The sequence below is a fragment of the Gossypium raimondii genome, chromosome 11 (genome assembly GCF_025698545.1).
Source record: "Gossypium raimondii isolate GPD5lz chromosome 11, ASM2569854v1, whole genome shotgun sequence".
Taxonomy (NCBI): Eukaryota; Viridiplantae; Streptophyta; class Magnoliopsida; order Malvales; family Malvaceae; genus Gossypium; species Gossypium raimondii.
The window spans coordinates 5,323,314-5,345,288 of record NC_068575.1 but is presented as its reverse complement, the minus strand read 5'-3'; the positions used below and the strand labels follow the sequence as shown (position 1 = coordinate 5,345,288).

At 29.2% G+C, this 21,975-nt stretch overlaps 1 protein-coding gene and 1 pseudogene across 1 annotated transcript; both read right to left on the bottom strand.

The window, feature by feature from the left end:
* Window positions 1-2,565: 2,565 nt before the first annotated feature.
* On the bottom strand, window positions 2,566-6,492 carry LOC105761374 (LEAF RUST 10 DISEASE-RESISTANCE LOCUS RECEPTOR-LIKE PROTEIN KINASE-like 2.3). The gene is made up of 5 exons (XM_012579162.2): window positions 5,484-6,492; window positions 4,714-4,817; window positions 4,582-4,611; window positions 3,340-4,484; window positions 2,566-2,610 (listed from the first exon to the last, which is right to left on the bottom strand). Exons 1-5 carry the CDS (start codon window positions 6,173-6,175, stop codon window positions 2,584-2,586), a joined length of 1,998 nt encoding a protein of 665 aa, XP_012434616.2. The 5' UTR covers window positions 6,176-6,492; the 3' UTR covers window positions 2,566-2,583.
* Window positions 6,493-8,790: 2,298 nt separating this feature from the next.
* Window positions 8,791-21,674, bottom strand: LOC105801349 (AT-hook motif nuclear-localized protein 24-like; annotated as a pseudogene).
* Window positions 21,675-21,975: the final 301 nt, after the last annotated feature.

Genomic DNA, 21,975 nt, shown 5'->3' with positions numbered 1-21,975 from the left:
TTTTAATTAAAATTAAAGTAATTAGAAGAATAATTACAAACAATTACACTCAAATATAATTATTTTATAGCTTTTGTAAATACATCTTATGTTATTTATGTTTAAAAATATTTTTATACAATAATAATTAAATTTAGATCATATATTTATTTTAAAAATATAATTATATGTTTTCTTTATTAATCTTGTTTGAATATTTTAAAATTTTTAGCGGTGAGAGAGATAGTTTTCATGCATTTATGATTGACCAATGATCAACTAATTATAATAAAGAGTATGTGTTTAATATTAAAAGGGAATAACACAAAATAGGATGCAATAATATTTAGAAAAATTGCATCGAATGTTTATTTTTCTTGTTAATTTTATTAGTAATTGTATTGTGGAGTACTTCTTTAGACGAACATATACATACTATAATTTAATTTTAAAATTTGTTACTTGCTTAGAGAATTTTTTTCAAGGATTATTGATAAATTTTTTATAATAATTGATATTTTTTTAAATTTAAAATTATGTAATTGTATTATTATATCATACCATAGATGCAAAGGTAAGGCCTATGTGCCTTGGTTGGTGGTTCAAAACCCCATAGGTGCAATGTGCATAATTAATATTTTGCACAATATTGACACCTTTTTTATGAACTTGTAAGTCATATCTCTACCAATCGAGGTGCTTCTTAAACTCCGTTAACCCCTTTAGGCTCTCCTTAGAGCATGGAAGACAAAATCCCTACAAAGACAATACCGTCTATTGTGCGTATGAGACACTCCAAGGCAAGCACTAACCCTCAACAAATTTCAACAATATTTTTTGTATTTGGGTTGAGCGAGTATTTGGTAGGAGTATTCAAATGGTCAATTCGATTAATACTTGAACAAAACTATCGTTAATCAAATTAACCGAAATTTTAAATCTTTTAATTATTAACCAAATTGAATTTTTTGAAACTCATTAATCGAACGAATTAATTTCAATTAATCAATTGAATTAACAAAAATTTATACATGTTCTTTTAGTTCAAAAATTTTAAATATGACAAAATAACAATGTTGTTTTCTTTGTTTTTAGTTTAAAGAAGTTTAAAAGAAAACAAAAATAACACAATAGCAAAACTAAATTAAAAACATAACGGCAATGAAATAATCGATATTGAAATGAATATGAAATTATAAAAAATAAACTAGTTACTCTAATTCTATTTAGGTCATTCTATTTTTTTAATTTAGTCATTTTAATTAAGATAATTGTTCGAATTAGTAACTACTATTACAAATTTTATTAATTACTAACGAATTGCTGATATGACACGTTAGCCCATTAAGTGACTGACATTTAACATCTTTGTAATTAGTTAAAAACACTTTGCTTTTTTTTTTTTTTTCTGTTCTTTCTCTTCTCTTGCTTCTTTTCCTTTTTTGTTTTCTGAGATGGCAGATGAGCCTTTTCTCAGCCATTTAGCGAAGATGAAACAAAACTCGGAAAATGTTGCTCAACAAACCCAGATTTCCTAGTTATAAATCAAGTTTTTTGTTTATCATTCTCTTGGCTATAGTTGAGGCTTGAAGATGAAGCTGAACTGAATTCTCCAAGTAGTGGTAATTAATGGAGATTGTTAGCAAGAACGGAGGGCGACCACCAGTGGCCCAGAATGCCTTACTTGGTAATTGAATAGAATTGAGAAGATTTGATGGTAGTCTATGAAAAAGGGGCACATTTGACTCCTTCAAGCTGTGTTGTGCTTCAATTACACCTGGCGACGATTCATCGTCAATGAGCCATGCCGGGAAGAGAAGCTTCTCACAAAAGAAAAAATCTTCGTAGAATCGACCGGTCGGTGGAAGAGAGCAATTACCGGTGACCTGATTTTGATACGAAACTGTAAGTGTTGAATTTTCATAGAAGATTTCATGGACTTGGAATTTATTATATCGCCTGAAGAACGTGAGTTGGTTGATATCGGCTTCGCAGTCGAGTTCGAAGCGGCGGTCGCCGCACTCCGGCGGCTGAGTTTTTAAGCGAAAAGGGTGGCTGATGTTAACGTTTCCACACTGAGTAACGCCGCAGCGCTTGGTCAGGGTCCTGGAGATGGAAGATTGGGGACATAGAAACAGAAGGAAGATGAGGATGAGGCTTGATAATGGAGGTAATTCTAGTTTCAGCATTGTGAAAAAATGTGATAGAATTTTGTTAACAAAATATATCTATTTTTGATTGGTTTTATATGGTTTGGAGTGAGTATGCCAAGGTTTCAAACTATTATTAATATTTGTGAAAGTCCACGCGTGAAGCTAATCAACTTTATTAGTGAATAAATTATGAGTAAGTTTTGGTTTTCCTAATTTAATTATAAAAGTTATAATTTGGTCAATAAATTATTTAAAAAATTTTATTTAAGTGATTTGGTTCTTAATATTTTTTTGTATATAAAAAAGTCCTACCAGTGAGTTTTAAGTAACAATTCCATAGTCAATATGGTGGGTCGATAGCCAGCGACGAGTAAAAAGATATACCTTAGATCCAAGTTAATCTGACGGTCAACGTCAGAGATCAGAGAAATAAGCTATTTGAATTTTTGATTCACGGATTCATGATACCCAAACCTAGCTATGAAAAAAGAGCAAACAGAAAAATCATATAACATCGATTTTAATAGTCCAGTGACTTAAACGAAAAAATTAAATAATTCAATGACTAAATTGTAAGTGAACAAAACAAAAATTTATTTATAGTTTAATAACTAACTATGGAATTTACCCTAAAATTAATTAATAGGCTTTGACTCCTGTAGTTCAATTATTATTTTGATATTTAAATTATTTTTATCAGTTTAGTTTTTTATTAATTTGGTTACCATACTTTCATTTTGTATATCCATTATCCATCTATACATTTTATGTTAAAAACTTAAATCAACTAATGAAACATTATCATGGGTCAACGAAAGCAAAATAATTTATGTTTTTAAATAATTAATTAAAAATCCAAAAAGTTATATCGTTTATTTTATATATATTAAAAATTATTATTATGTTGACTAGATTTTATAAAATATAATAATTAATTAATATAATATAAATTTATAAGTTTTATATTATTTAAAATGAAAATTTTATTTTATTTTTCCAAAAACATTACTTAAAATAAGATTTTCTAATTATTAATACAGCAATTTTTTTATAAATATATAACATTTTAAACACGATTATAATATACAAACATATCATAAAGTATATCAGAGCTCGAAATATAAGAAAAAATAAAAATAAAAAAACCAAATTAAACCAACCATGGTCAATGAATCATATATGAAAAGGTAGCTTACAATATACTTACGGTAATTTCATTTGAAGAATAGAGTAAATAAGATGTCTCATCAGTTGAACTATCATGGGGTTGATCTTTGGTTGAAGCATAGGATTGAGTAGCCGTTGCTACTTCAAAGGGAAGTTGAAAAGGTTTTGGAGGCATTTGGAGGAGGTCGACATCCGTTTCGAACATCTCCAAGACTTTGCTCATCGAAGGACGATCATTAGGTTTTACTTGTACACACCAAGAAGCTATTATCACCATCTTCTTCACGATAATCTTTTCGTCATCCGTAACATCTCCCAAATCTACATCTTCTCCATGATAGTATCGATCGTAAATCCATGATGGGAAGTATTTTTGACTTTCTTGTTCGGCAGATGTGTTCATATTCTTCCTCCTTCCTATGATTTCCATTAATAACATTCCGAAGTTGTAAACATCGGCTTTATATGAGACGCCTCCGAGGTTTTTGTAGACCAATTCAGGAGCAATGTAACCTATAGTACCTCGTGCTGCTGTCAGAGATACGATGCTATCATCTACTGAAAACCGTTTAGCAAGACTGAAATCTGCAACTTTTGGTGTAAAGTTCTCGTCTAAAAGAATATTGTGCGGCTTGATATCAAAATGTAAAATCTGCATGTCACATCCTTGATGTAAGTAGTCGAGCCCTCGAGCCACCCCAAGCGCAATATCAAACATCTTTTTCCAACTTAAGTCAACCTTATTTTCTTTTGCAAATATAATCCGATCTAGAGATCCATTCGGCATAAAATCATAAACGAGAGCTTGTTTTGATCCCTCAACACAAAATCCAGTAAGTTTCGCCACATTAACATGATGAATCCTCCCGATCGTAGCAACTTCATTGATGAAATCCTGGCCATTACCTTTTGCCTTCCCCAATAACTTTATTGCTACAAAATAACCACTACGAAGCTTTCCTTTAAACACCGAACCATAACCGCCTTCGCCTAATTTATCCTTAAAACCATTACTCATTTTCTCTATTTCGCGATAAGAATACCTTATCGGCATCAAATCTTTTTGACGTTCAAGAAACTCTTCGATCGTATCATCCGCACATAAATGTCTTCTTCTCCATTTGTAAATAACAAGTCCAATCAAGCAAATTATCCTGGGCAAAATCCTTGCTAAGATAAATCCTCCTTTAAAAAGAAAATTAAATTTCAACATATTAGTATTTTTTTTTAAATATCTAATAAACTCTTTAAATATTCATTTTAGCTAAAGTTTAAAGCTTACCTGTTATTTGAAGACATAAAATATAAGTACCTAAAAAAACAATAAAAGTAAGCAAAAATAATTAATTGAATATAAGGGAAAAAAAAAGAAAAAAATTACAAATAATAAGGAAGTTTTGGAAATTAACCATACTTTTAGGTGCATAATATGAAGCATGGGCAATATGGGGGCCTTTGAATAAGTAATGGATGAAGCTGTCAATGTAACTTTGCAAGGCATATTCCAAGTCTCCTAACCTGAAAAATATTTGTAAATAATTAAGAGAAAATATACCTAATTTTAAATTAAAATGGTAAATGTATATTTATAAAAAAGAATAAAAACTATACATCTTTCTCTTTTCTGGTTACTATTCACAAATTTAAAATTTAATCTTTATATTTTTTTTAAAAATTTCATACTATCTTCTTTTTTTTAATTTCAAGTTTAATTGTTAATATTATAAAATTTATCAGTGTAACGTTTTAAAATAAAAAAAATTCACTTGGTAATAATATAATTAAAAAACGAATTTGTAATCAGGGCATACCTAGGGAGCGGGCAGGCCACTGGCCCCTAAAATGAAAAATATTTTTATTTATGCCCTTTAAAATTAAAATTTTAAATTAATAAAAATAAAATTACACTTTAACCCTTAAAAATAATAAAATTTTAATTTAATTCATTAAAAATTATAAAAAATATAAATTTTTAAAATGATAAAATTATATTTTTATTATCGTAAAAATTACAATTAATTTCGACCCCTTATAAAAAGTTACTGGCCCTATAACAAAATAATTTTAATAATTAAACCTAAATTTTAAAATCTAAAAAATAAAGAGAACAAATTACTAAAAATAAAAGTATATTAAATTTATATTCTAGTATCAATATTAATTTTTTTTTTATATTGAACTTACAAGGCATCGATAGGACTGGCCTGCTGCGACTTGAAACCGAAGGTCCAAGACAATTCGAACCCCGGCTTTAACAGCTTCTCGTAGATGTCCGAAGTAGAGAAGCCACTTATATCCTGAACTATAACAGGAACCGTAGCTTCGATTCTGCAAGACTCATCGAAATCTCGAGGCGAAGTTCGTTCACCCAGAAAATAAACGTATGAATCTGGTGGCGGATCGGAACCGGAAGAGTTAACGGGGCAACGCGAGGCATCAATATACAAAGATGATTTAATCGCCTTTGTGCAGTTCACTACATACATGAGACTCAATGGGAAAACCAAAGAATACGGCCCTTTATCCCAGAACGATAAGGAGCCGCGAGGAAGGGAACAATCATCCACAGCGAGGTTTGGGTCAATAGCTCGGATAGTGGAGTATTCGTACCAGATATTTTGGACGTAGAATCTGCCATGGTTTAAGGATAAAACGGTGCGGTTGTTGCTGTCGCAGTCGAGTTCGAATCGAGGTTCGCCGCAGTTGGGAGGTTGGGTTGGTAATCGAAAAGGGTAGCTGATTGTGACATTTCCACAAACAGTTGAGTTGCAATATTTGTTTCTGGTTTTGGCCACACAAAATTCCGGTAATTGAAGTAAAACAACAATAGCGGCCACGAGGCCATGGATTGGAAGCTGTGGTTTGGGTTTTGGCATGGCAGAATCTGGATGAGCAGAGATTGGAAGGTACAGAAAGAAACAAAAAAGTTTGACAGTATATTGAACCAGATCGCCATCCTGAAAACAGAGAAACTCAAATGCCGTAACTGAATGGGCAAGTTGATATTAAAATAATGCAGTGTATAAAAACGAATTGCTCGGTTTTGACATCTTTGGGAAATAGCGTTCATCTTGTACTCATATATTATGGGATCAAATCTAATATGTGTATGGTGGAAATTTGGGTATCTACTGTGGATAATAATAATTGATCAATTCATTTTTGTAATCGGTGCTCGCTTTTTTTTTATAGACGAAGATCAAATCCCAATTTTATTATTAAGAGATTAGGGGAGCAACAATGACGTTATATTTCATAATTTCTTTAGGCAAACTATTAAAATAATCAATTTTGTTTCTCTCATGTTATATTTAAGTTACTTATATTTAAAATGTTACGTTTTAATCACTTACATTATCGTGTTGTAACATTTTAGTCACCGAGAGTTAATTGCCGTTGACAGTGTAACGGCAAGTTGACGTGGCACATTAAATCATCATTTTAAAACAAAATTTTAGGTTAAATTATAGAATTGGTCTCTATATTTTTCTTATATTGAACAATTTAATTTTTTTTCTTTTACGTTAAAAGATATGGAGAAGGGAGAAAAATAAAGGGAGAAGTAGAAGAGAATGGAAAAAAAAGGAAAAGAGAAGGAAAGTTAAAAGAATATAAAAGAAAAAAAATTTGCTTAAAATGATATAGGGACCAATTTTTGAATTTAACCTAAATTTTTTGTTTGAAATGATGATTTAATGTGCCACGTCAGTTTATCGTTACACCGTTAATGGCAATTAATGAAATCAGTGGCTAAAATGTTACAACATGTTAATGTAAGTGACTAATACGTAATATTTCAAATATAAGTAACTAAAATAAAACTTAAGGGAAACAAAATTGACTATTTTAATAATTTATCCTATTTTTAAAAAGTTTTAAGAACAAATTTCTAGTTCACAATATCAAATTCAAATTCAGAAAGTGTATGTTTAGAGAATCATTTAGTAATTGCCAATTGTTGTAATTATTTATAATCATATGTATGTGAAATTTTTGGTAATTATTATTATTAGTTGTTGTCATTGGATTGAATGTAATCAAGTATTTTAAATAGAATTAAGATAATTAAAAAATAATTACAAATAATTACACTCAAATATAATTATTTTATATTTTTTAAATATATCTTACTTTATTTAAGTTTAAAATATTTTTATACAATAATAATTAGATTTAGAACATATATTTATTTTTTAAAATATAATTATATATTTTTATTTATCTTGTTTGAATATTTTAAAATTTTTAGTGGTGGGAGAAATAATTTCCTTGCATTTATAATTGACCAATGATCAACTAATTATAATAAAGAGTATGTGTTTAATAGCAAAGAGGAATAACACAAAAATGGGATGTAATAATAATTAGAAAAATTGCATCGGAGGTTTATTTTTCCTGTTAATTTTATTAGTAATTACTAATTGTATTATGGAGTACTTCTTTAGATGAACATATACATACTATATATAATTTAATTTTAAAATTTGTTACTTGCTTAGAGAATTTTTTTCAAGGATTATTGATAATTTTTTTATAATAATTGATACTTTTTTAATATAAAATTTTGTAATTGTGTAATTATATCATACCATAGATGCAAAGGTAAGGCCTATGTGCCTTGGTTGGTGGTTCAAACCCCTTAGGTGCAATGTGCATGATTAATATCTTGCACAATATTGATACCTTTTTCATAAACTTGTAAGTCATATCTCTATCAATCAAGGCGCTCCCTAAATTCCGTTAACTCATTTAGGCTCTCCTTAGAGCATGAAAGACAAAATTCCTATTAAGACAATACCTTCTGTTGTGCGTATGAGACACTCTAAAGCAAACACTAACCCTCAACAAATTTCAATAATTTTTTTTTTTTGTATATGGATTGAGAGAGTATTTGGTAGGAGTATTCAAATGGTCAATTCGATTAATACTTAAACCAAACTAACGTTAATCAAATTAACTGAAATTTTAAATCTCTTAATCAATAACCAAATTGAAATTTTTTGAAACTCATTAATCGAACCAAATTAATTTCAGTTAATCAATTGAATTAACAAAATTTATACATATTTTTTAGTTCAAAAATTTAAAATATGATAAAATAAATACAATGGCATTGTTGTTTTTCTTTGTTTTAGTTTAAAGAAGTTTAAAAGAAAACAAAAATAACACTACAGCAGAACTAAATTAGAAACATAACGGCAATGAAATAATCGATATTGAAATGAATATGAAATTACAAAAAATAAATTACACCCATGGATACTTTAAATAGAGTTTATTTTATTTTAGTTATTTTATTTTTCTTAATTTAGTTATTTTAATTAAGATAATTATTGAATTAGTCACTACTATTACAAATTTTGTTAATCGGATTGCTGATCGCCTGTCAAATTATTAACATATGGCCTCTTTGTAATTAGCTAAAAACACTTTGTTTTTACTTTTTTTTTTTTTTTGTTCTTTCTCTTCTCTTGCTTCTTTTTCTTTTTTGTTTTCTGAGATGGCAGATGAGCCTTTTCTCATCCATTTAGCGAAGATGAAACAAAACTCGGAAAATGTTGCTCAACAAACCCAGATTTCCTAGTTATAAATCAAGTTTTTTGTTTATCATTCTCTTGGCTATAGTTGAGGCTTGAAGATGAAGCTGAACTGAATTCTCCAAGTAGTGGTAATTAATGGAGATTGTTAGCAAGAACGGAGGGCGACCACCAGTGGCCCAGAATGCCTCACTTGGTAATTGAATAGAATTGAGAAGATTTGATGGCAGTCTATGAAAAAGGGGCACATTTGACTCCTCCAAGCTGTCTTGTGCTTCGATTACACCTGGCGACGATTCAATTGCATATCGAAAGTTGCGATGGTTCTTCTTCTTCCATTGGAAGTCGTTCATACGCGACGTTACTATATGAAGCTTCCATAATCACAATAGGGCCCAGACAAGTTAGTGTTCGATAACATTGCCACCCATGATCTGCCCTTGCCCACCAACCAAATATATGGTTAGACCTGTGGCTGCAGGAGGTGCTGGTGGAGGCAAGAACGAACCCGACAATGATAACATCTCGAAATGCCCATGTAAGCTCATGATTGCACTAGTCGAGGTTGGTTGCCGAAGTGTAATATTAGTAACATTCCTAGTTCCGCTCATAGCGCAAACGCCTATTTGGTGTCACCGAGTGAAGGTGGATGCGCTCTCTTGACTTAGAAATTTGTCATGTTTTAGTTGAAAAATTTTGGATAAAAATTCCTTAGGTTTTTATTCTTATTAATACTTTGGATGATTTAAGTTCATATATGATATCAAATTGATTATAGTAATATATAGTAGAGATTAGCTTGGATTAGATCAAGACAATCGACTTCCCAAGTTTGGTAGATTAGAGATCAAATTAGGTAAAATTTGGAAGCATATATTGGAGATTCAAAATTTATTCTGAGCTCTTTGAAGATAATCTATACAATATTTTTAAGGAAAGATTGATTGCAATTGATATAGTATGTTAGCAAGTCTCAATTCATTATAAAATGAGGAGACTTTTATAGGTAATATACTATCTGAAAGCACTTATTTTTGTTCATTGTGAAACCTTTTTTGTGAGTGTATTAAGTGTAAAATCAAGTGTATCTTGATGAGTGTTAGATATTATAATTACTTGTTGTATAAGTTACTAATATAGTGGATAAAACCTGTAGATATAAGAAAATCGAATTGGGTAAAAATATTATGTGTTTTTACTTTGTCTTGTTCATACTAAGTACTTGACACTTGTCTTAATCTTAACTTCCGACCTTGCTCAAATTTACTTGCAAATATAATTTAATAAATTTTATTTTATTATTTAATTTGAATCCCAATCGAATAATTCTCCTTTTGTAAGATCTATGTCTAGTTAACACTATGAAAATCACATAATTAAAAATTAGGCAACACGAGCCCCGTGCCTTATTTGTCTTCTTTTCTCATTCTTAATTTGCATTGGACAAAAAAGTTATCAAAAGCTTTTGCTTATCTTATAAAGCTCTTTTACCTTTAAAACCACTTTTATTTTTCTTCATTAATTATTCTGCATATTCCTTAGCCCCATTGTTATACTTCATAAATTACTTTATATAGCACAAAATATCCTACGAATATAATAATTTTATGGAATAATAATTTATTTAGCCCTCTAACTTTGTAAAGAAGCCATTTTAGCCCTTCATTTAATTTTTATTTTTTAACATTTAAACTTGTGTTATTTGTCAAAACACCTTAAAATAGATGAAAAAAAACGTTAACTTTAATGATGTGATATCCATGTGAACGTTATGTCAGTAATTAATTAAAATTTTAAATTTTAAAATTTTAAAAATATATTTTTAAAAATGATTAAAATTAGTAAAAAGTACAAAAATATAAGAAATATTTTTAAAATATTTTTTAATTTTAAAAAATTATTAACTGTTGACATTGCATGCACATGACAATCCACGTGCATGCCACGTTAACAAATATTAATTTTTCCATCTGTCATGGGGGAGATTTGACAAAAAAAAAAAGAAGACAAATTCAAGGCTAAAAGAAGTAGAGCTAAATAAGGGACTAAAATGACATTTTTTTTTGTAAAGTTGAAAGGTCAAAAAAGTCATTATGCCTAATTTTGTTAAATATAAAATAAATATGATGGAAAAAGTTATAGTTATCATCATATTATTTGTTTTAAATAAAGGTGTGTTTGATAAATTAAAATTTAACTGCTGAAAATTTATATACTGAATTTTGCTATTAAATCTTTTAAGTGTTGAATTTATATTAAAAAATGTTTGATAAAATTAAATATTGGTTTTTAAAAGATTATTTGTTTTAATTTTAATCTTATTAATATAATATTTTATATTATTTCAAATAATTTTGGATGAAAATGTAATTTGCATATTTTTTAAAAGGTAATTTATTTCAATTTTAAAAAAATAAAATTTAATGTTTTCTTCGTTAAAATGATTATCAATCACATTTAAATTTTTAAACGTTGAAAATTTTCAATTTTCATTTTCAATTTATCAAACGCACCCTAAGGTTAATATATAGTGTTAATTATAAATATCATATTTTTACTTAGAATTTTAATAGTTTAATAATTTATATTATATTTATATCTACATAATTTAATAATAAAACATATGTACACAAATTATAAAAATATACCCGAAGTCTTTTTAATATTTTTTTCCAATTTGTAATTGTTGTTTGGGCAGATTGCAAGTAAATTAATTAATTAATTGATGCAAAAGAAAGTGAAAAGAATGGACACCATAAATGAAAAGGAAAGAAACAAAGAAAAGTGTGCATTCCAACTATAATTAAAATTTTATAGAAATTAAAAGAAAATTTTAAATTTTATAAAATAGTCAATCATAGGTTTTTGTTTCGATTTCTATTTTTATTGATTTTAAATGGTCTGCCAAGAGATTGTTCAATTTTATATCCAAATCAATATATTAACCAGTTTTCGTTTTAATCGGTCTGATTGACTGATTCGACCCGATTAAGATAAGAATATATATATATCAGGTGTAAAATTATCAAGTTTAATCTCAATTTACAGAGAGAAAGTTCAATAATTTAGTCTCTTTTTTGTTTTCTTTTACCGTTATTTTAGATAAATATCAAAATTATACATAAATTTTAATTTAATGTGTGATGTCTCATATAAACTCTGATTTTATTTGATTTTATACATGAATTTAATTTTCACAAACAATTATGTTAATCCAATTTGATGTATTCATTTCTTTAATTGTGTATAATTGAATCAAAATCAAGTTTCATGTATGTGTATATATATACCATATTTCAAGTTTCTTGTGTATAATTGCACGGGTAAACTACACCATTAGTTACTAAACTATTTAAAAGCTTTTATTTAAATCATTGGGCTATTAAAATCGATGTGATATGACTTTCTCTATTCGCACTGCTGCACCAACTTAAAGCTCTTTTTCCCCTTCTCTTCTACAATTCAGTTTTTTTTCATGAAATAACTTTGGATGTCATGAATTTGCGAATCAAAATTAAAACAATTTTTTTCTTCGATCTCCAACACTGACCATCAAATCGATTTGGATCTAAGATATGTTCTTCTATTCGTTGTTGGGTACTGATCCATTGTACCGATCTCGAATCGTCATTAGAAGCTCGATGGTAGAACTTAAAAAAAAAACTTAATAACCTAGTGACTTAAATAAATTTTTTTGAATAGTTCAGTGACTTAAATGAAACTTTCTAATAGTTAAATTACCAAATGATAACTTTTTTTAGTTAAGTGGAAAAAATGAAAACTTACCCATAGTGACACATGAGAACTTAAATGTGTCTATGATGAAAATAGGAGATATATCAACCAACATGCAAAAGCATTTGATTTGGAAAATAGGTAAAACTGCAGTAAACATATCGTGGAGGTTCTTATACTAGGTATCATATTGCATTTTGTCTTTTCAACTAATAAAATAAACAAATTAGTCCTTTTACATTAGATGAAAGAGTAAACTTGTACTTTTTTGTTAAAAATTTAATCAATTTCAACTATTAAAAACTAACATGACTGATAGAATAATCAAATAGTGACATATGGCATGTCACGTGTACCTTATACTGACGTACAAGGACCTTTTTTAACAGTAGAAATGAAAGAAATTTTTAACAGAAGGATCAATTCGATCTTTAATATAGTATATGAACTAATTTGCCTATTTTTTTAATAAATGAGGCAAAATGTAATTTGAATCCTAATATAAAAACCAAGAAGATACTTCTACCGAAAGAATGCATAAATCTAGTTGATGCATTGCTCTTGTTTTATATAGTAATATTGTAAAAAAAAAAATAGAATGTTGATAATGACAATGTATCGCAATGAAAAGAGAAAGAAAAATAAAGAACATACATATTTTTAAGTGGAAACCCTTTCGGGAAAAAACCACGAGTAGAAGAGAAGATAATTCACTATGTCGAATTCGAATGATTACAAGAGGAGTAAACTATGTCTATTTATAGGCTCGTAAAACCATATCCTAATAGGAATGTAGTAAGATTGAAACACCTTGTTCTAATCAATATCAAATAGATGGAGTTTAATAAGGTTTTAAAAAACCTTATTCTAAAATAAAATAAAAGAAGTGTAGTTCTATATGGGTTTTACTTTTATTTTATTTTACCACTTTATTTTATTTAAATAAGGATTCGAGTCACTTAATTCTAACAATCTCCACCTTGACACGAATTTTCAATGAACAAGTTCTTCATCGCGAACTCTCAACGAACAAGTTCTCCACTTTTTTCCATAAAACCCCTTAAGGGTTTAACTTCAACAATGAAGACCAACCAAGTCTAAGAAATGCTCAAACTTAGTTATAAGAAGTGACTTAATCATCATATCTATAGGATATTCATGAGTACTAATTTTGCTCACAACAATATCACTGCGAGCAATAATATCACAAACAAAATAATACCGAACATCAATGTGTTTTGTTCTCTCATGAAACATTTGATCTTTTGTAAGGAAGATAACACTTTGACTGTCACAAAATACTGTACTGATTTGAAGGTCTTCATTGAGTTCACTAAAGAGTCCATTCCACCAAATGGCTTCTTTACAAGCCTCAATAACCGCCATGTACTCAGCTTCAGTGGTAGACAAAGCGGCTATAGTTTGCAAAGTGGCTTTTCAACTGATTGCACAACTTCTGATTGTAAAGATATAATCTGTGAGAGATTTTATTCTATCAAGGTCTCTAGCAAAATCAGCATCAACATACCCAACGACTTCAGCTCTAGTTCTTCCAAACTGTAAGCAAACATCAGTAGTACATCATAAGTATCTTAAAATCCACTGAACTACTTTCCAATGTTCTTTAGTGGGATTCACCATGTATTTGCTAACTGCACTAACTGCATATGATAAATCTGGACGTGAACAAACCATAGCATACATAAGAGATCCCACTGCACTAGAGTATGGAACATGTGCTATGTACTCAATCTTATCATCGGATTGTGGAGACAAAGCCGATGAAAGTTTGAAATGGGCTACTAAATGAGTACTAACAGGCTTAGCACTTTGCATATGGAACCTGCAAAGAATTTTCTCAATGTACCCCTTCTAACTTAGGTACAATTTTCTTGCTTTTCTATCACTGAAAATCTCCATACCAAGTATCTTCTTTACTGGTCCCAAATTTTTCATCTTAAATTCTTCACTTAGTTGGGTTTTAAACTTTCTTATCTCTCATTTATCTTTCACTGCTACCAACATGCCATCAACATAAAGGAGTAGATACACAAAAGAACCATCACTGTTTTTCTTAAAGTAAGCACAACTGTCAAAGCTAATTCTTTTGAAATCATGAGAAGTCATAAAAGAATCAAACCTCTTATACCACTGCCTTGGTGAAAGTTTCAAACCATAAAAGGGACTTTTTCAGTAAGCAAACATAATCCTCTTTTTCTGAGATTGTAAAACTCTCTAGTTGTTGCATGTAAATATCCTCATCAAGTTTTCCATGCAAAAATGCAGTTTTTACATCTAACTGCTCAAGTTCAAAATCATGCATGGTCACAATACCAAGAAAAAATCGAATCGAGCTATGCTTCATAACTGGGGAGAACACATCTGTGAAGTCCACTCCTGGAATTTGACTGTAACCTTTTGCAACAAGCCTTACTTTATATTTGGGTTCTTCAACTCTTGGAGTCCCTTCTTTTTTTTTAAACACCCATTTACAGCGAACAACATTTTTGCCTTTAAGAAGTATCACAAGATCTCATGTTCTTTTTTTGTGGAGTGATTCCATCTCTTCTTGCATAGTAAACATCCACTTTACTGAGTCTTCACAACTAACCGCCTCAGAATAATTATATAACTCTTGGTTTGCATCTATATCTTTAGCCACATTTAAAACATAAGCAACTAGATCAGCCTCAGCATATTTCTTTGAAGGTTTAATCTCTCTTCTTGTTCTGTTTTTGACGATAAAGTATTGTGGTGAAGAAGCAACTCTATTCTAAATTTTTGTACTGGCTTGAGGAGTTGACTCTGTTACAGATTCTGGATTAATCTGATGCTCCACCTACTTTTGATGTTCTTTATTGGAAGAGTCTTTAAGAGATAAGTTAGGTAGCACAACAATTTTATAAAAAACAACATCTCTGCTAATCACAACTTTTATATTTTCAGGACACCATAACTTATACCCTTTTACACCAGCTTTATAACCAAGTAAAACACATTTAATAGATCTCGATTCCAATTTTCCATTATCAACATGAGTATACGTAGGACATCGAAAGATCTTTAAATCAAAATAATTAGCAGGATTACCAGACCATACCTCTTGTGGAGTCTTTTTCTTAATGGCAATGGATGGAGACCAATTGATCAAAAAACATGCAATAGAGGATGCTTCAGCCCAAAATGACTTTGGTAAGTTAGCATTCGACAACATACATCAAACTTTCTCCATGATCGTTCTGTTCATTCTGTAACACCATTTTGTTGTAGAGTATGACAAACTGTCAAGTGTCTCACGATCCTTTCTGACTTGCATAGTTCATTAAACTCATCAGAACAGAACTCTAAGCCATTGTTTGTGCGGAGGTGTTTTATTTGTTTTCTCGTTTATTTTTCAATCATAGTTTTCTAAGACTTAAACGCAGAAAACATATCGTTTTTCTACTTCAGGAAAAACACCCAAACTTTTCTGGAAATATCATCAATAAGTGTTAATATATAATTTGCTTCACCTCTCGAAGGTATTCTGGATGGCCCCCATAGATCAGAATAAATATACTCCAACATTCTCTTTGTGTTATTGATTCCTCTAGTGAATAGAGCTCTCTTTTGCTTCCGAAAAATGCAGTGCTTACAAAACTTCAGTTTGCAAATTCCTTACCCATTAAGAAGTCATATTTTGCTCAATTCTGCTATGTCATTCTCACTTATATGCCCTAAACACATATGCTAAAGTCTAGTAATATCATCATCTGAAAAGGAAGAAGAAGTGACAACTGTATCACCAGTAACAGTAGAACCCTGTAAAACATATAACTTGGCAGTCTTTCTCTGCCATTTCATTATAACAAGGGAACCTTTAGAAATCTTTAAAACCTTACTTTCAACTGTGTATTTGTACCCTTTTGAAAAAAGAGTACTTAACGAAATTAAATTTCTCTTCAATTCTGGAACATGTCGTACGTCACTAAGTGTTCTACAACTCCATCAAACATCTTAACTTTAATTGTTCCAACACCTGCGATTTTACACGAATCATTATTTCCCATCAAAACAACACCTTCAGACACTATTTTGTAAGTTGTAAATCAATTCCAATTGGGACTCATGTGGAAGGTGAAGTCCGAATCAATGATCCACTCCTCGCTCACTTTAGAATTGTTGATAGAAACAACTAGAAGTTTACCATCGTTGTAGTCTTCTATAACATCATCTTCACCAAAATTTTCTGGTTGTTTTCCTTTTTGATTCACAACCTCCATTTTGATCTTGTTCTGTAGCTTATAGCACTTAGATTTAATGTGCCCTTTCTTTTTGTAGAAGTTACAAGTTTTACCTCTGTTTGAAGACTTTAATCTACCATTAGATTTACTACGAGGATTTCGTTCCTGTGTCTTCCACAATCATCATTAGCATTCTAATTTTGTCTCCTACGAACAATGAGACCCTCTCCCTGAGAGTCGATTTTAACCACAAGATGCTTCATCTTATCATACGAGGTTAAAGGATCATATACTTCATCAACTGTGAGAGACTCGCGGCTATATAAAATCGTGTCTTTAAAGGTTGAATAAAACGGGGGCAACAAATAAAGTAGAATCAACCCTAGATCTTCCTTATCATACTGAACCTCCATGGCTTCCAAGTTTGAGAGAATTTCTTTAAACACTGTTAAGTGTTCGTGTACAGATGCATCATCCTCCAAACGATGAGCATAAAGACGCTGCTTCATATGCAGCTTGCTAATTAGAGTTTTCTACATACATATTTGTTCCAGCTTCTTCCATAATCCAACGGCGATCTTCTCCTTCATCACATCTTGTAAAATTTCGTTAGTTAAACAGAAATGTAACTATGTTAACACCTTTCTATCATTGCGCTTCTTCTTTTCCTCCGTCAATGTCGAAGGCATATTATCTACCCCTAGCAGGGCTTCCTCTAAGTCCATCTGTGCAATAACTGCCTGCATCTTTATCTGCCACAACGCGAATCTGGTGTTGCGATCCAACAACGAAATTTTATACTTCAAAGATGTCATTATCGTGATTGAGATGAACAACCAGGAAGCTCTGATACCAATTTATGAAAAAAATAGAACGTCGATAATGACAATGTATTGTAAAGAAAAGAGAAAGAAAAAAAAAGAACACACAGATTTTTACGTGGAAACCCTTTCGGGAAAAAACCACTGATAGAGGAGAAGATAATTCACTATGTCAAATTCGAATGATTACAAGAGGAGTAGATTATGTCTATTTATAAACTTGTAAAATCATATTTTAATAGGAATGTAGTAAGATTGAAACACCTTATTCTAATCAATATCAAATAGATGGAGTTTAATGAGGTTTAAAAAAAACCTTATTCTCAAAAATAAAAGTGTAGTTCTATATGAATTTTATTTTTATTTTATTTTATCACTGTATTTTATTTTAATAAATATTCGGGTCACTTAATTCTAACAAATATATATGAAATTAATGTGTTGTTTTAGTTTTGTTGTTTCTTGGATTAGTAGTGATGGAGAGAAATTGGTAGATGCATGCAGAATTGCTTCAGTGTTGTAGGAAGTACTTTATGGCTGGTCCTCAGATTCTATGATTTAGCCTTCTTTACCATAGTAATTTGTGATTATATCTGGATTTTGTTACTATGCTTCCCATCTTTTGTTTTTTTTTTTCTCCCTTTCAAGGCCCATTCTGACAGAGAGATCGGAAGGTAGAGATGGAGACGAAAGAGACTGACAGTAGATTGAAGCAAAAATTGTCATCTTTGAGAGCAATGAAAGTCAAATGCCAACTGAATGGAATACCTTTTACGAAGTTGGTGATATTATAATAATGTACTGTATGAAAACCAATTTGTTAACGTCTAACTTTTAAAAATGTAATAAAATTTAGGGTTATAAGTTGTTTTTCCTTTTTTGCCACCAAATTTAAATATAATATGGTGACTATTATAAAAAAAATTACATTTGATTTCGGTGTTTGATTTATTGGTTAAGGAACTATTTGGATGGATGGTGCGTTTATTTGCAATTAGTATAAAAATAACGGTGGCGGTGAAATTAGATACTGTAACGATATTGTAGCGTAAGACAAAAAAAAAAAAATTAAACGCATCACATTAGAGGTAAACATAAAAATTATATATGAATATTGTATGTGTGACAATGATTTGCTTTTGAAAGTGGAGTGTAACTTACCTAAAAAAAAGTTACATTTAATACTTAATTTGGCTAAGTTTTGAGATATAGTTTAAAATATTAGTATTTTTAACAATAATTTTAAAATTTTAAAAAAATATTTTGAAATTATAAAATATAAAAGTTCCCAAAGAATAAAAAGATTTCTTTTCAAATTCAATGTGATTGTTTACTTGTTGACAAATTGTTTACCTTCTAATTTTATGTATATATTAAGAACAGGCTTCTAGTTTACCATATCCAACTCAAACCTAGATGCATTTAGAAAGTAATTTAGGGTTTGTTTGAATAACATAAAGTAATTGAATGAAAATATAATTATTAAAGTAATAATTATGTTTTCTTGTAATTATAAAAATTATAATTTCCTAGACACATTTAGTTGACAAAGTGTAATTATCTTAATTTTCTATGTTATGTTTGGTAATATAAATTATAATTATATAGTTACATAATTTATATATATTTTTAAAATTAATTACTATAAAAATTATTAGTATGATAAAATAATTTCTAAACAAGTAACAAAATTAAAATTAACTTATCATATGTATTATTTTAGTCTAAAAAGTAGCCGATAATAAGATTACTAATAAAAATAACAAAAAGTAAATAAATATTATGTGCATTTTATCTAATTGTTCTAGTGCATATTTGTTGGGTTGTTCTCTCTATAACATATAACATATACTCCTTATTGTTGCGCCTCTTGGTCCTTAACCGAGTTCATCATCATTTGAATCTGAATTTACATCATTAAGATTATAATGACCCTTTTTTTTCATTCACTCTTCGAAGTATGAATCATCTCAATTCCACCTATAATTGAAGTTATGAAATACGTAACATGTTAGAACGATCCAACCTTTTTTTTTTTTTATGCTATACTAAAGTGATGTGGTTAATATGAGAAATATTTTTTTAGAATAACAAATGTCTTCTTAATCACATTTTGAAGCATTGAATGTCTCAAATTTAAGAGTTTGTGAGTTGTCTATACTGTTTGTGTCTAGCACTATTCTCTCAAATGGTATCATACCCCACAATATGATGCAAGAAAATATTTTATATTTGCATAATTAGCATTAACTTATAATATTTGAGTTCACAGTCTAAATAGCTTATATGTTTAATTATAAAAACTTATATAAACTTAATTTGGAAAAATAATTATACTAGTTTATATCCATTTTTATAATGTGTAAATTAAGTAAAAGATAATATCAAATTTATAATATATAATCTTTATAAATAATGTTTTATATATCAAATATTATTTTATAATATATAATATGGACAAATAAATAAGTTATGTTCATACTTAGTAACCATAATTTTCTACAAATAAACATATCATAATTTAAATTTTTTATAACATGTAAAAATAAACTTTTTGACCATGACTTTAATTTTTTAGGATTTAAATAATATAATTTTTGTTATAACTTTATAAAATATAAAATTATTTTTATAATATATTTTCTAGGATTTATAATATAATATTTTTGTCATAACCATCCTAAGCATTCATGCATGTCAAATTTTAAATTATGACTTAACCCAAAAGGCAACAATTAAATACATTTGGTTAAAATTTGCTATTTATCTTACACTTCGCATAAAATTGTAGATTTAGTCCATGTTCTTCAATTGATTATTCTTAGTCCCTATGCTTTTGAAATTTCATCCTTGACATAGAACAGCAGCAGCCAAATCCACAAACTTATATTTTTTTAGTAATGTGAAAATAATAAATTGATATGACATTACATATATGATAATATGTTTGTCAAATTTTTTAAAAATAACAAAGCTTAATGAATTTAGCAATTACCGTGAATCTGAAACTCATGCATGATACAAAAATTAATAGTAAAAAAGATACATCTATACACAATTAAAAAAGTCGGTGGACATATATATATATATACACACTTTACTTTAGAAGGTGACCCACAGAGAACCTACTTTGCTCCATGAGATAATTTCAGTATATACTTAAATGGAGCCATCGGCCAACCTTTATGGACACTGAAAAATACACCCACTCTCTGTTTTATAATAAAGATTCTAATCGGATCAATAATCATGAAATTCCTACTTTATGAGAAAGTATTAAATTTCCATTTTCATTAATCTAAATTTTAATATTAATAAATTTTAAAATATATTGATAATTGATAATAATTTTATATTTTCAAATCCAAATAATAGAGTTTAACACCTTTTGTGATTTTAATAATAATTATACTTGAATTTATATAAAATTATGTTTGGCCAAATACTTATTGTAGTATAAAATATTTGTCTCAATTATATATTTATAGAAGTTGACATTAGATTTATTTTTTATATAATGCTTATTTTTACTAATAATTTTAAAATTATTAAACAAAAAATAGTTTAAGTGTGCTCAAATCCTTGTCCTCGTTATTGTTGTAATAGTAACAATACTAATTGAGTTAAGGCTCAATCTACAATATTAGATTTATTAATGAGTAAAATTGAGTCGCAATTCAATTTAAAAATCACTCTTAACTCGAAAATTTATGAATTTGATAATAACAAAATATTATATATATTAACGAAGCTTTGGAATTATTGATAAAGACTAAGACTCTAAATTTTGAGTATATAGATTCAAGTATCTGTCTAATTATTAAATGACCAAAGCACTCCAAAAATCATCTTCTTCAAATAAATGATATGGTAGAATTGAATCAGATACAAGCCACTCTCCCTTACCGGTTTAATAGTGGTCCCTTTCAACAGGCGCCATATCGCAAGGAGAGCACGTTCCGTGGCATTTAATTTAACAGCCATTTCTCTCAGGAACTTACCCACAAGGTAAATATCATAGTTAATTTCATCCTTCACCCCAACGTCCCCATCAAGCATCGATTTAGCATCCTCTTTCTCGCGCAAAGACAATCCTTACAAAGCCTTATCCATCCCCAACCAAACCCCTTAATTGCAAAACCGCGAGGGGCAAGATTGAGAGAATTTTTTCGTATGATTAGTTAAGTAAACTTATTTTTGATAGCCATTAACTCATAAATAGGAGGATAACGCGCTTCAGCACACTTGAACTCACGTTCTCCTGCATTGATAACAATGCCCATGCCAATCGAGCTAAGACTCAGGTGAGTTTGGATGGACGATACGTTTACCTGCGGTTAGTGTAAAAATAATGGTGGAG

What these genes read in the sequence shown, in the direction of transcription:
- LOC105761374 (XM_012579162.2), bottom strand. Translation starts at nt 6,175, where the DNA reads ATGCCAAAACCCAAACCACAGCTTCCAATCCATGGCCTCGTGGCCGCT. An exon ending in TTCATATTATGCACCTAAAA is followed by an intron (nt 4,612 to 4,713) that starts GTATGGTTAATT and finishes TTGTTTTTTTAG; the next exon opens with GTACTTATATTTTATGTCTT. An exon ending in ATTCTTCAAATGAAATTACC is followed by an intron (nt 2,611 to 3,339) that starts GTAAGTATATTG and finishes CTTTTTTCATAG; the next exon opens with CTAGGTTTGGGTATCATGAA.